This window comes from Macaca mulatta, chromosome X (genome assembly GCF_049350105.2).
Source record: "Macaca mulatta isolate MMU2019108-1 chromosome X, T2T-MMU8v2.0, whole genome shotgun sequence".
Lineage (NCBI taxonomy): Eukaryota > Metazoa > Chordata > Mammalia > Primates > Cercopithecidae > Macaca > Macaca mulatta.
The window spans coordinates 110,889,285-110,905,043 of record NC_133426.1 but is presented as its reverse complement, the minus strand read 5'-3'; the positions used below and the strand labels follow the sequence as shown (position 1 = coordinate 110,905,043).

The 15,759-nt window shown below is 43.0% G+C and overlaps 2 protein-coding genes across 6 annotated transcripts in view; one reads left to right on the top strand and one right to left on the bottom strand.

Moving 5' to 3' along the window:
• FAM199X (family with sequence similarity 199, X-linked) overlaps positions 1 to 2,954 on the bottom strand; it is a 30,205-nt gene extending 27,251 nt beyond the window's left edge. For 2 of the 3 annotated variants that reach the window (XM_015127916.3, XM_015127915.3), the window contains exon 1: positions 2,416 to 2,954. In XM_015127916.3, the coding sequence (XP_014983402.1) occupies positions 2,416 to 2,612 (197 nt within the window). In that variant the 5' untranslated portion in view covers positions 2,613 to 2,954. 3 annotated transcript variants of the gene reach the window in all.
• Positions 2,955 to 12,803: 9,849 nt separating this feature from the next.
• SLC25A53 (solute carrier family 25 member 53) overlaps positions 12,804 to 15,759 on the top strand; it is a 56,639-nt gene continuing 53,683 nt past the window's right edge. For all 3 annotated transcript variants that reach the window (XR_013413034.1, XR_001442067.3, XM_015127918.3), the window contains exon 1: positions 12,804 to 12,933. The gene's annotated coding sequence lies outside the window, so the exon portion shown is untranslated. The remainder of the gene's footprint in view (positions 12,934 to 15,759) is intronic.

Below are 15,759 nucleotides of genomic sequence, written 5' to 3'. Positions count from 1 at the left end.
GCAAAATAAAGGTTAAGTCAAATATCTACCAATTAACAAGCTTCCTACTTCCAATGAAATTTGTTTTACAATGACTAAACCCAAGGCAGAATTTCAGCCTACAACTATTTGAAATCTGATTTTTGGGTTGTTGCCTGAATTGGCAAATGACGTGATGTGAAGGGAAAAAGTGACACATACCACTCCAAAATAAAAGAACTCCCTAAACTTTGCCCAATATATGATTTAGCTGTGTGCTTCTTCCTGAAAAGAAATGGCTGGAAGCCTATGGTCCTCTCAAGCACCATCTTGAGGAGGGGTAAGAAGGCAGAACATTCCAGAAGGATAATAGATTTAAAAGGCAAGGTAGCCTAGGGCAGAAACATCATGTGCTGTGAATATTGCTAATTTTGCTTCCCCTACTCTCTGCTGAAAAGGATACAGAGCATTAGAACCCCTGCCACCATGCCAAGCCTTGTGAAAAGTAGGGTAGGAGAGGGACGTTGAAAAAAAAAAAAAAAAAAAAAGCAGGCAGTAACTAGGAAAAATGTTTGACTTGGAAAAACTGGGGCTTCCAAAGAACCTCCTTCTCCCCTCCTCACTGCCCCATTGAAAAAAAGTCCTGACCTCACCAAAGTCTTTTAGGGGAAGAAAACACAGGGAAAAAATCGGGAGGAGGAGGAGGAACAGAACAAGTTGTAAGAAACATATTATTCTCATAGCTTCACTCCCCATCACCTCCACCCAGTTTTGGCAGTACTTACCCACAGCCTCTGCCCTCACTCCCTTGCCCTCATCATCCAGCAGGATCATTCTGAAATCATTTAACTTTCCTGGGTATGTGACTTGCTCCAAGGCTGCAAAACTTAAATGCCAAATATGTACAAAGGTATTCTTTTATATTATTTTCCAACATAAATAACCCTAAGCACACTTGATTTCATGAATACGTTACATTCACATTACAGTGACATCAGGGGTTAAATAGGGTTCTGTGAGTTGGTCTAGGAAACCGTAAGTTCTATTTGTAACACGGGATCGATTAGTTCTGTTCCAGGTTTCATCATTGGCTTCAAAGGAATAGTCTTGGATTTGCTTGACTAGGTTTTACGACCTTGAACTCAATCTTTTCTTTCTGGGACTGTTTCTTCAGTTTTTGCAATGATGATTTAGAGTACTCATAATAAATTTACTGCCACTTCCTTTTGAGATGTGTTATACTGATATTCTGATTATTTAACTATAACACCTTGTTCCCATAGACTATAACTTTCATTTACGTAAGAAACATCTTTTACACATTCCTTGTACCTGGTAGAAGCTCATTCAATCTACAGACTGATTTAAGGGAAGGGAGGGGAGAAATATGCTAAAGACATTAAAATATGAAAGAATTTGATCAAACTCACATCATAAATTTGAATCAGAAGTCAGAACTAAATTTCTTAATTTATCTCCAGTATTTTCCATAGCTGAACCCCTCTCCTAGAGCCTTATCCACACACACCCCCAGCCCTTTGTATACATATCTCAAATATCCACCTATATTAAAAGTTGAGGCTATATCTAGGACGTCTTCAAATCCCCCCACCCCCAAGATTTGATCTTACACGTAAATGCTTGCATGAGAGAAGTCTCCAGAACACTACCTTCTACCGAAATCAGTTAGGAGGAGATACACCCTCTGAATAAATTTGTGTAAGTCAGTCCATCCTAAGCCTTACTCTGTCCCTTCAAAGGGGAAGCAAACCAAGGGATATGTCATATGAAGGAATCTTCCAGATTTAAGCTTACCCAGTTTGGCTGAGCCCAAAGCGCTAAGGCAAACAGTTAATAAAGGAGGGGGGAAAAAAAGAAATAATCGACTAGTTTCCTAGCGCTCAACTAAAAAAAAAAAAATTGGGGTGGGGTGGTGGCGGGGGGTGGGGGAAGAGGACTGTGAGATAGGTTAAAAATAGGGAAAATTAAGCTTCTAGCTTTAAACGTGCCATCTTTCAACGCCACTTTTCAAAAGATCTATGGATTGATCTTGAGTCATCCAAATTCCTCTACAGCGTACCGGAAATGGAAGGGGTTAAACTTTTGCAGATGGATGGAAACAGGGGCGTATCTAAAAATCAAGGGTGGGGGTTTGGGATTCGTAGGGTACAGATGGGGGGAGGGAAGGGAAGCGAGGGAGGAAGAAGGTAGGGAAGGGAGGAGTCGCTATAGCCAGAATATGAATGAGGAAAAGAGAGTAAAACGCCGGTCGAAAGGAAAATCGGAGGGCAGGGGTGAAAATAGGGAGGGGGGGCAGGGAAGGAGCCCGGGAATGAGTGCTGGTCAAAGGCAGGTGGGGGAGGGTGCGACTGGAAGCGCAGCCCGGGACGAAGGACCAGGAGCAAGGGGGCGAGCAGAGGTGGAAAATCCACCCCTGCCCTCAGGTGCAATTCGTACCTGTTGGTGTGGAAGCGGTGGAGCGGGTCGGTGCGATGGCAGGAGGACAGCTGGCAGCCGAAGTCGCTGATGTCCAGGCAGCCCGGCTCCTCGCTGGGGCAGGTGCCCACCCCGCGAGGAGGTCCCAGGAGTGGGAAGGGTTCCTCGGGGGTTAGAAACTTCTCGTAGGAAGTGATGGCCGAGGCCTCGTCGGACATGGTTGGATATTGCCTGGCTCGGGCTCCCTCTCTGGCCCTGGGCTGCTCCCGCGCCCGCCCCTGCCCCCACTCTAACCTGTCCGCAGTCGCCGCCGCTCCGGGGTGTGCCCGCCGCAGCTCACTGGCAGGCTGGGCGTCGCGGCCCGCTGCTGCTTGCGGGGTGCGGGGCCGCGCGAAGAGGCTGCTCGAGGCCACAGCAGCCCACCGGCCACCCAGTTAGCGCCTAGGTAGCCTCTGCAGCTGCCGCCGCCGCCCGACTCAGCCCGTCAGCGCAGCGCCGCCGCCCGGCCCGGCCAGGCCCGCCCCGCCCACTGCGCTCAATGCTAGTGACTGCAGCAGTCTGCCCGGCGCCCGCCAGGAGGGGAAGGGCGGCGGGAAGCCACTCCCCGTGCCCCCTGCTGGACCGGAGGAGGAACTGAACCTCCGCCTGCCGCGGCCCCGAGCGGCCCGCCCCGCCCTCTACTCATCAAATCAGGGATTCAGGCCGCTAGAAGGGCTCGGCGCCTCTGGCCAACCTCCTCCTCCGCTTTCTCACTCGCACTTGATTACTAAGCAGGAACCGCAGTCTCAGAAAAGGGACTTGGCCAAGGTCACACTGCGGGTGCGTGAGAAAGCATCCAGATGCCCTGATTCCCAGCGCACTCGATCACCCTGTCCCAATTCAACAAGTATTTATTGAGCTCCTGCAATGTGTGCCCAGCACCGTGCAATGAGCTGTAGGAGAAATCTTCCAAGCAGGAAAAAATAGTCCCTTCGTCCGTCACCCTTGATCACCTAACTCCAAGAACACTACGCTGCAGCCACTCGCCTACTCAGAGCTGCTGGACACGTTGTACTCTTTTGTGCTTTGCGCCTTTTGCTCGTAGGCACTCTGCTTGGAATGCCCTGCCATTTCTCCCCTGCTAATCCTTCAAACTCCAGCTCAAACGTTATCTCCTCTGTGAAGCCTTCCCTGACTCCCAAAGGAGACCTAGGCACTCCTGCTAATTTGCCCCCTCTCTCCCGTAGAAAATATATTATGGAGCTTAACTTGTTCAACTTGCATCAACTTGTTAGGTGTCATATACTGTGCTTTGCTCTTTTTTTTTTTTTTTTTTTTTTTGAGACGGAGTCTCGCTGTGTCTCCCAGGCTGGAGTGCAGTGGCGTGATCTCGGCTCACTGCAAGCTCCGCCTCCCGGGTTCACGCCATTCTCCCGCCTCAGCCTCCCAAGTAGCTGGAACTACAGGCGCCCGCCACCACGCCCGGCTAGTTTTTTGTATTTTTAGTAGAGACGGGGTTTCACCATGTTAGCCAGGATAGTCTCGATCTCCTGACCTCGTGATCCACCCGCCTCGGCCTCCCAAAGTGCTGGGATTACAGGCTTGAGCCACCGCGCCCGGCCTGTGCTTTGCTCTTTATCTCATCTCTCTTCTCTGTATTCTGGACAAGTGGTTCCTGTTCTTGGATGCGTAAAATTTAAAAAATATATATGCAGAGGAAACTCCAAGATTGCTAATTTACTTTGCCCAAAGAAGACAATCTTTAAAACTACCTAATACTATTTTATAAAAGGAAGCACATTTTCATATAAGCATAATTTTTCAATAAAAGCAATTATTTGCATTAACTGTATTTATGAAAAAACTACACTGATCCTTCAGGAAAGCATAGAACTAAAATAGGTGGAAAGGAGGGGAAAGATGAAAGAAGGCAGGAGGAAGAAGAGAAAGAGGGCAAGAGAAGTGGGGGTTGTCACTAAAACAAGCCCCATTCAGTATTAAACTCTTGTGCCTTGCCCTACCAATGCAACTTATAGTGAAAACAGCTCCGCTTTTCCAATGTGCCTTTAAAATGTATACATTATCTTGCTTCAGTTACTTGTTTGACTGTTGAGCATGCCTGCTTTCTTTCATTGAGATTGCAAGAAGGTATGTTGCATTGTGTATGTGGCTTTCAAAATGAATCATTCATTAATATCTAATGAGGCTGACCAATTTAAACTTCTGGAAGTGAGGCTGATGATGGTTTGTTCTATGGTCCCTAATGCACCAATCCCCAGGGGTCTGAGGCCAATGAGGCTGATTGGGCCATGGCTTGGTCCCCACAAACAAGAGACTTGATTAGCCAAATGAAACAAGAGTCAAGTGCTGCATGACAATGTAGGTACTCAGGTTAATAAGTACTGTTAATAAGAGCTGTTAATAAGAAGCTAACGAAATCATGTAATTTATTTTATTTTATTTTATATATTTTTTGAGACGGAGTCTTGCTCTGTCACTCAGACTGGAGTGCATTGGTGTGATCTTGGCTAACTGCAACCTCCACCTCCCAGGTTCAAGCCATTCTCCTGCCTCAGCCTCCCGAGTAGCTGGGATTATAGGCATGTGCCATGACACCTGGCTAATTTTTGTATTTTTAGTAAAGATGGGGTTTTGCCATGTTTGCCAGCCTGGTCTCAAACTCCTGACCTCAAGTGATCCACCCGCCTCAGCCTCCTAAAGTGCTGGGATTACAGGTGGAGCCACTGCGCCTGGCGGTCTAATTTAAATATATATACCTTTTACACATACTATAAGAGGTGGGTGTTTTTTAAACTGGAGTCTAATGATAGAGTATGTGAGGTTTCTACAAGTATGTGTTTTACTTTTGTGTTTGATTTTAAGCATATTCTGAAATATCTGTGTGACCACATAACTAACTGCTGTCACATGATTAGGACATGTATTTGAGTTTATTTTCACAATGAATTAGCATAAGGTAATACTACTTTAATTGTCATGATCTAGTGAGAAGACAAATGAGGTGAACCTCATACTTGGCATCTTCCTATACAAATGAAGGGTTGCAGTAGTCTGAAAAGAAGAAAGTGATGGGAAAGTGGAGTCAACCCCAAGACATACTTACAAGCATTCTGAAGGCCAAGAGCATATGCTTGCCAGTCAGTAGTATGTTCACGTTTCTAGGGCAGTTTTGTTTCATCATATATACCACATTACACTGACTTTGTAAAAAAGTTTGTGCACAATTTGTAAATTTCCTTTGGTGTTACATTTGTACAAGAGCTTTATGAACATGCAGTTTATACTTAGTGTTTGCTTACATTTAAGAAATATTATAAAAAGAATTTACAGAAATGTTTGGGTGTGAGATAATTAAAAAAAAAACAAAACAAAACAGAGGTCCTAGGCCGGGTATGGTGGCTCATGCCTGTAATCCCAGCACTTTGGGAGGTCAAGGCAGGCAGATTACCTGAGGTCAGGAGTTCGAGACCAGCCTGGCCAACATGGTGTAACCCCATCTTTACTAAAAACACAAAAATTAGCTGGGTGTGGTGGTGCACGCCTGCAGTCCCAGCTACTTTGGAGGCTGAGACAGGAGCGTCGCTTGAACCTGGCAGGTGGAGGTTGGTTGCAGTGAGTCTGGGCAACAGAGCGAGACTCCGTCTCAGAAAAAAAAAAAAAAAAAAAAAAGAAGAGGTCCCTGCATATATTTATCAGTGAGAAATACTGACATAGATATGGATAGCAGTACATAGAGTTTGTGCACTGTATGTATAATGTTTACTTAACTATATGGTAATAATGTATTAATACATCTTAACCAAGTTTGTAATCATTAGAGTTGATGACTGTTGGGCATCCTGCCTTCTTGTCTCACTTCGATTTGATTTGTCCCTTGGGTGTACTTCACCTCAATGGATTTACCCAATTCATCTCTCCCTTCCATTCTCCAACATCCTTCCTAATTTCTGTTTCTCTGAAAATGTGGGTAGGTACAGTAGTTCCTTATTTTCTCTGAAGATCTGAGCCTGAGAGCAAACCCTGGGGTAATCTGCCTTGAAGTCTTCAGATGCATGATTTACCTACCAGAGAGCTGATGGCTGCAGGAGAGACTGAGTGGTATCGAGAATTGTCAACTAACTTTTATCATTTTGTTTACCATTGGATAGAAATACACTGGACTTGACCCTTATCTAACTTTTATAATTAGATAAGGTAATCTAACCCCTATAATTTTTTCATGTGATTGATGAGCTCAAAGTGTGTGTGTGTGTGTGTGTGTGTTTGTGTATTTAGCTGAGTCAAATATCACCAACAAAACCTGCTGATAAAACAAAGCTTGAATTTCTTATGTATTTTGGCAAGGAAAACCTCAGCTTCCACAAACTTTGGCAATGTTTCAGAGGGGAATGTCTGGGCAGAATTTATTAAGAATTGGAAGTTTGATTTAAGGTGGGTATTTCAATGTGGGGTCTTGATTAAGATTGGGTAAGAATCATTTTACAATAATCCAGGATTGGTGGAAGAAGCAAGATGAGGATTTTGAGGTGAGAAATTCAGAGAATTGTAGGGGGCAAACTGTTGATGCTTTCCATTGAAGAGGTGGTAGGTCTTTCAGGAAGTTCTGTAAAGGATGTTAAGAATTAGATCAATTCTTTTTGCACGTGGATGTCCAGAAGCTCCTACATTATTTATTGAAAAGACTATCTTTCCTCCATTGTATTGCCCTTGCTCCTTTGTCAAAGATCAGTGGACATTTAAGGAAAGGATGAGTTTGGCTTGGGAGAAAGATTAGTGAGGGCTTTACAGTGAGTGACATTTGGCCTGGGCTTTTAGAAGAGTAGGCCAGCAAAAGATGGGCAATTTAGACGAAACGTTGTAACACTGAAATTGTGGATCGTTTCTGTGGTGAAACTGGTGAATTCTGAAAGATACATGATGGACTTAGAAAACGTTTTTGATAATAAATGGTGTCATATCAATCATATACAATCATAGAAACCCTTGTGAACAAATGTGAACCTGAAAGAACCAATCCTTCAAGATGAATCCCGAAATGCTAATGGCCTAAATTTAAAATAGAGAGCCAAACAGCCATTTGCTGACTAGAGGTCATACACCCACTCTGAGTTCCCAAAAACCTCCACCTTTTTAACTTTGGGACTTTTAGAACTCAGCTGTATCAACCAATCAGAGTTCAGCCATATCAACCAACTGGGGCTCAGCTGCTTCCACCAATCAGAACTAAGCAAGTTTTATCCTTCATTTGCATAAATGGATGTGATTGGGAACTTGGGTGGGAACTTTTGCAATTAAACCTAAACACTCTTTTTGTTGTCTGGAACACACCTTCATCTTAAACCTGTTTGCAAACTGTTCAGTGAAATAAAGTGTCTTTCCTCCAAATTCTTTTTCAGAGAACTTTTGTTCACACCCTTAAGGGTTGATGGCAAAAAAAATTTTGAGAAATAACAGCCAGGGGGACGATTATAACATTTTTACATTTGTCCTCGTATAATTTTCTTCTTCTTTTCTTTTCTCTTTTTTTTTTTTTGTTTGTTTTTTGAGACAGAGTCATGCTCTGTCTGCTCTGTTGCCCAGGCTGGAGTGCAGTGCCACGATCTTGGCTCACTGCAACCTGCAACCTCCACCTCCTGGGTTCAAGCGACTCTCTTGCCTCAGCCTCCTGAGTAGCTGGGATTACAGGTGTGCACCACCACGCCTGGCTAATTTTTGTATTCTTAGTAGAGATGGGGTTTCACCATGTTGATCAGACTTGTCTCAAACTCCTAACCTCGTGATCTGCCCGCCTCAGCCTCCCAAATTGTATAGGGGTGAGCCACTGCGCCCAGCCTCTTTCTTCTTCTTTTTTTAAAAAAAATATGATATATTGCTCCCCTGTAAAATTCTATCCAGTCTAATTTTAAGTACTTTAAAAATTTTAATGAATGGGGTAATTCACCATTCTTTAATTGCTCTTACCAAACCTTTGTTTAACCATTGTTACAGATAAGTTAGGAAAGTCATATCTCCTCTTTGATGTATATGTGTGTTAAGCAAGTAGCTATGATATTCTTTCCTATGCTTTAATGAAAATCTTGTACACAACTAAAACATTCCATGAGACTTATAAATATTATAATTTATTTGACTAACGTAGAAAGGGCTTTTCAGAAACAACCAACATTTCTCAGATCAGTATGAATTTTTAGTTTAATGATATTTTCTTAATAAAATGTTTGTTTTAGCTGCCAAAAGTAACCACTTAAAAGACCCTCCATAATCTGATTTTTTGGAGAGGAAGATGATCATATATTTGCTTCCATACAGCAAGAAAGGAATTAAAATAAATTATGATATATAATATATGTAAATAAAAATAATAAAAGGAACCAACAAGAGGTCATAGCAAAAGGAATGTATTAAAATATGTTCAGAACTAGGTAATCCCAAAGAAAATTATTATCTTGGTTCTTTTATTGTAGCTAGAGGAATGGACTTAGTCAAGTGAGATTAGAATCAGTGACTATACATTATGTACTATGTAAATAATAGGATATATATTTTGGAGGAGATGCTAGATGTTTTGAAATTTTCCTCCTTGCAAATATATATTTTAACAATCTGGTCATTTTCAACCTGAACTTTTTTTTCAATCTGAACATTACTCTTAACTAGTACTTGTACACTTTTACAATATTATGATTGAGGTTTGTAAAGATGATTCAGTATGTCTTCTGAATCATAGAAGAATTATTAAATTAGGATATGTTTTATTATTTGCAAGCTGGTAATCTGGTCTATTGTTGTTTCTTTTTTTTTTTTTTAACACTTCTAGACTAATCGGAGCATCCTTATCAGGTATCTAACCTTGGGCTCATTCTTTGATCATCTCTGATAACACAGAGTTTACACTCAACAGACATATAGCAACCAACAGCTGATAAATTTAAGATTCATGCTATTATAGCAGTATCTATCACAAAATAATTGTGACCTAACTAAAATTTTAACAAATGCCACATAACTATTTTTAATAAAAACATTTTTCCACAATGAAGCACAAACAATCTTCATTTCTAATTTGATAGAATGTAGTCTGCTGGTGTCACCAAGACAGTAGATTTCAGGAATAGGGCAGATCTCATTTTAATCTGAGTTAGGACAGATGTTCAAGTTTGACTTGAGGGGTCTTATCCAGTTACATCTTAACTCACTCCTGACTTCCCCAGAGATGGGTATGATGGCTCTGCCTACAACAGCGGGTCTACAGAGGGACTTCTTTACATAATCCTCTGACAAACATGAGCTGAGCATGAGTATTAGGGTTCCCTAGAAGCAGAGCCAGAGGTGGGGCATGATTCTTGTGCAAGTGATTTAGAGCGAGTGCTCTCAGCAGCAGGGGAGTGAGAGAAGCAGGATATGGCTGAGGGAAAAAACCTAAACTCACTGGAAACGAGCTCTAGCCTAATCCCAGGAGGAGCTCTGGAGTAGGATTTGCACCATAGAATTGGTCAACCTTGAGGCAAGGTACCTTGTACCCCCATCATCAGTCAGTCATTGCTTTTGGCTGCAGGGTTGTGTGTGTAGGGGTTGGGGGTATTAAACAGCAATCTCCCAGGCAATGAACCTCTTCTGCAGAGTGCAATTCTGCAGAGAAGGAAGCAGCTGTATTTATCAGCTAATACCCACAGCAGCTGGGGGATGGATCTATCTGCCTTGTAAAGGGGGCCTGAACTGGTCACCAGCTGTGTAAAACACTATGGCATAGAAACACTGTCATATATATGTTAGGATCCCAGAACAGTTCTTAAGAAACAAATAACTGAAACATACTGAAGGAAGCACTGCAGAACCTGAACACTTAAATTATGTACGTAGAACACTGCTTCTAAAAATATGCTACGAGTACAACTAGGGATGCTAGGAACACATCTCCCTTTCTAACATTGGGTTTACGAACATCCTCTCCCCTCAACTACCCAGTTTGCTTAGCAGTAGCAGCTGGTGGTGAATTCTGCCATTAGGGCAAGATGCCCAGCAAGGAAAGAACTGGGTTGGTTAGGAGAATTTAAGGCAGTGGAAGTCTCTGGAATGGGGATATGGTGTGTAGGGTGAAAGGAGCTGAAAGGGAAAGGTTTCTTTGTGTATGAGACTCACTCACCAATTTCCACCATTTGTTTATTTCTACCGACCCTAGAGACACTCTTGTCAGTTTGTCTTTCCTCTGCCAACACTTTTGCTTTGCATCAGGATTTTTCTCTTTCCTGGCCTCTGGAACTCGACTTCTCACAGCTCTACCCCTTACACTGACATTTTCTAATAGTTTGACAGCTAGAAATAATGGAGAAAATTAAGTAAAAAGTTTTTCAATCCTACCTCTGTTATTTTTGTTTTTAAATTTGGCCAAGTCCAGACATGTATGCTACTGTTGGGTGTCGGGGGAGAAAATAAAAGACAAGATGATTTGCCTGCAATTCAAACCCAAGAGGGTTTCCTAGGTGTGGAGTGATGGGTTCTGAAATGCCAAATGAGAAATAAGGTCAGGGAGCTACAAAAGAGGTACAGAGGTAGGGACAAAGCAGTACTTCATTTACCTTCAGCAAACCTGGCGATTTACCTTCTCCTTCAGTCCCTTCACCATCACCAATCCTTCCCCTGAAAAAACTACTGTGGACCACCTGATGATAAGTTGGGAAGTGAGAGTGGGTGGGTGTGGAGCAAGAATAACAACATCCTGAGTACCATACACTCTGAAGGAACAGAGGGAATTCCTATTCTGTTTTAACCTGGGACAGAGGGGATGGCCCTGTTCTCTCCAGGCTGAGGCAGTAATTCCTGACTCTAGGGACTGCTGATATGGAAATTACTACTACCACTCTAGGTGGAGTCAGATGAGTATGTTAAAGAGTCTCATTGTACTGTCCTAAAATAAGCAAGATCTTCGTTAATATCCAAGCTTTACAGAATGGTGGGATGAAGTGAAGGCCCTATACCTTTATCCCCAGTAGTTTTCAGTACTATAGGCAGTAACAGGGCCTGTGTGGCACAGTGGAGGGCAATGAGTGAGCTGTTTATGCCAATTCCTAGTATAGTCACCTCTTTGGCTGCCAGCCTTCAAGGGAGAGATCTTTGCCTTACTGGGGTCTGCCCTGCTGCTTCTGAAGTGAACCTAGTCTTCCTGTATGGGCATTGAGCAACTCTTGGGGTGGGGAATCGGGGGAGAGAGAGCACTTGAAAAGAATTTATGGTGGCTTTTTTTCTCGGTGATATTTGAGAGATACTAGGACACATCTGAATGTATCTGGGTTTAAGTCTTGGCTCTATTTGTTATTAGCTCTGTGACCGTGGGCAAGTTATTGATTTATATGCAATGTGACTAATCTGAGTTTTCTCAGCTGCTTTAAGCAGACAAAGAGAACAGGAAAGGGTAATACACTTAACAACCAGCAAAGGGTTATTGTGAGGATGAAGCAATAACAACAAAATGGGTTTAAAGCACTTATCATAGTGCATGGTCCATGGAACTGCAATGTTGGGTTTTGCTTATTTTAGGACAGTACAAAGAGACTCTTTAATATACTCTTCTGACTCCAACCAGAGTGGTAGTAATTTCCATATCAGCAGTCCCTAGAATCAGGTATTACTGCCTTAGCCTGGAGAGAACAGGGCAATCCCCTCTATCCCAGGTGAAGTGATTATTATCATTTATTATTTATTAGCCAGAGGTCTTAGGTGAGAACAAATTCAATCATAATTTATATTTCAATATACTGCTTAACTCCATGACAGGCAATGTTCTAGGTGTTCCTCACATGTGAAATTTTAATATTTTAACTGCAACTCTGGAGCTAAGTACTATTATTATACCCATTCTACAGATGAGAAAGCCAAGGAATAGCATGCTTGAATCACTTGCCCAAGATGCCATGGTTAGATAGTGGTACAGTGGGAATTCGAACGCGGGAACTCAGGTTTCAAAGTCTGTGCTCTTTACATACTCAGTTAAAGAGTCAGACAAGAACCAAAAGGAGATGGAGAATGGAGGGTAGAAAGGGCACAGGTTCAAGGTGAAAGGTCAGAAACTGCAAATTCGGAGTTTGGGTTGGTCTAGCAGCTTGAAGGCGTCATCGTGAACTGTTCACCTAAGTAAGTTAAGCTCCTGTTTAATAATGATTGATAAGCTTGCAAGCCAACTTAAAAACAAACTGGGGAAATGTTCCAACAGATGACTAAGTCTTTTAGGTCTTTTTACATGTGTCTTTTTGGTCTCTTTACGAGATTAGTCGCCTGGCTCTCCCAAACAGACCAGCCAACGGACGTGGCCGCAAAGGGGTTAATGTCGAGGCGGGGCGGGGCGGGGAGGGGGCGAAGAGGGGGGCGGCTGAGCGCAGGGCGGATGGCGAGAGCGGAAGCAAAGAGGATTGTGGGAGCTCCGTTGTGCGTCGCTTCAGGGAGGGCGGTGGATGGGCGAGGGTCCGGTCACTGCGACTGCCGCTGCTCTCCGAGGCCACAGGACAGGGGCCGTGGGTCGCCGTCATGAAAGCGAGCGAGGCGGAGGTTTGTAGCACTTCTTATGGGCTGAAGGCGTAGACACATCTTGCTTCCAGCCGAGCAGGCAAACGGGAATGGAAGTGATAGGGGATCGGAAGTTGCGAGGGGATGAGGAGTCGGAGGAACTGACAAGAGGACGGACCCGGCGGCGAGAATTGATTGCGTAGCTGTAGGATTAAGGGGCGTGTCAACTGTGTTGTGTGTGTTGACACTGAGATGTGTGAATCTTACTATTTTTGGCTGGGGACAGGCGGGGTCTCTGGGGGGGGGGCGGACAGATGAATGGAGGATAAAATCAGGGCGAAAACGTGTTGTCTACAGGGCACCAATACATCTGAATCCCATCTCGGCAGGATGATTTTATGGAAAGATCTGGGTCGCTGGTTTCAGATTCCGCTATTGATGCGTTGATTGATTCCCTTACCAAAATACCAAGTACCTGCTCTGTGCTGGGTACTGCACTAGAGGCTCCGGATGAGGAAAGGAATTAGGCTTTTCCCTCGACATTTACAGCCTGCGGGTTGCTATCTGCATTTGGAGACAGGCTATTACAATACAAGGAGGCAGAGATCCTGTGTTGTGAAAACCTACTGGGTGCCACCGAACTCACCTGGGAGTTTAGATCTGGGACGGCTCTTTGATGTGGTGATTTATCATATATTTTGAAGACAAAATAAGCAGGGCAAAAACGAAGTGCGATTTTCCTCCAGGCACCTTCCCTCCCTGTTGAGGTGAACTGGAGAACTGAGTAGCATTTAAGGCCCAAAACTAGTTTCTTTTTCTTTTCTTTCCTTTTTCTTTTCTTTTCTTTTTCTTTCTTTTTTTTTTTTTTTTGATAAGGAGTCTCTCTACTTCTGTCGCCCAGACTGGAATGCAGTGGCGTGATCTCGGCTCACTGCAACCTCCGCCTACCGGGTTCAAGCGATTCTTCTGCCTCAGCCTCCCGGGTTGCTGGGGTTAGAGGTGCCCGCCACCACTCCTGGCTAATTTTTATATTTATAGTAGAGCCGAGGTTTCACCATGTTGGCCACGTTGGCCTTGAACTTCTGACCTCAAGTGATCCGCCTGCCTCGGCCTCCCAAAGTACTGGGATTACAGGCATGAGCCACTGCACCCGGCTCCCACAGCTAGTTTATTTCTGGTAAGAGCATTTGCCCATCACATTGGCACTTCCAGGCCCCTCTGGAAGAATCAGTCTTACGTGAGTGCAAAGCCTGCAAGCTCTGGGTAGGACTACAGTGGAGGTGCCAGTTATTTGGTTTTCTAGCAAACTCGGTTCACAGCAGGGAATTGTGCACCCAGCAGAAATCCTAAGCAATATTTTAAAGCTTCTGAACAAGAAAAGCAGCCTCTTTGTTTACCAGATAAACAACAGTATAGCAGTCTAAGTCAGTGGCTCCCAAACTTTCCTGTGAATCAGAATCAGATGGAGGGTTTCTTAAAATAAAGATTGCTAGGTCCCATCCACAGAGTTGCCCCTACAGTTGGTCAGGAGTGGACCCCTGAATTTACATTTCTAACTAGTTCCCAGGAGATGCTGATACTCCTGGACATGGGGCCATACTTGGAGAACTATAGGTCCAAACGGAACTGACAATAAATCTGAAAGAATATCTCCTGGAATCCCTTAGAACTCGGGAGGCATAGGTTGCAGTGAGCCAAGATTGCGCCACTGCTTGCCAGCCTGGGCGACAGAGCGAGACTCTGTCTCAAAAAAAGAAAAAAAGAAAAATCTCCCATAGGGAAGGCTAGGCACACTCCTAAAGGTCAGGCATGTCTGAATTCAGACACAGTAGATATGAAATAAAATTGACTTACTTGACACTGCTTAGAAAATCTTTTTATTTTTATATTTGTATAATTTTATTGTATATTAACAAATTGTATACATTTATGGAGTTCAAAGTGGTATTATATGTGTACAGTGTAGAATGATTAAATCAAGCTAAATAACATATTCATCACCTAAAATATTTATCTTTTTTTACACAAAAATGACTCAACATGGAACTTAATAGTTTTTTTGTGGTGTTAACATTTGAAATGTACTCTTAGCTATGTTGCAATATGAAATTTTGAATTATCACCACTATTCTATTACCTGCTTCTGTGGGTTCCATTGTTTTAGATTCCACATACAAGTGAGAACATGAAGTATTTGTCTTTCTGTGCCTGGCTTATTTCACTTAGCATAATATCCTCCAGGCTCATCAATGGACAGATTTTCCTGATTTTTGAAGATTGAATAGTATTCCATTGTGTATGTATAGCACATTTGCTTTATCTGTTCATCCACTGATGGATACTTAGGATGATCCCATAACTTGGCTATTGTGATAAATCCTGCAATGAACATGAGAGTGCAGATATCTCTTCGACATACTGATTTCAAATTCTTTGTATATATACTCAGAAGTGGGATTGCTGGATCATATGGTAATTCTATTTTTAATTTTTTGAGGAACCTCCATGCAGTTTTCCATAATGGCTGTACTAATTTATATTCCCACCAATAATGTATAGGGTTGCCTTTTCTCCATATCCTGGCCTGTTATCTTTCATCTTGTTGATAATAGCCATTCCGAAAGGTGTGAGGTAATATATCACTGTGATTTTAATTTGCATGTCACTAGCAATTAGTGATGTTGAGCATTTTTTCTTATGCCTGTTGGCCATTTGTGTGTCTTCATTTGAGAAACGTCTATTCAGGTCCTTTGTCCATTTGTTAATCAGGTTATTTGTCTTTTTGCTATTGAGTTGTTTGAGTTCCTTATATATTTTGGACATTAACCTCTTATTAGAAGTAGGGCTTGCAAATATTTTCTCCCAATC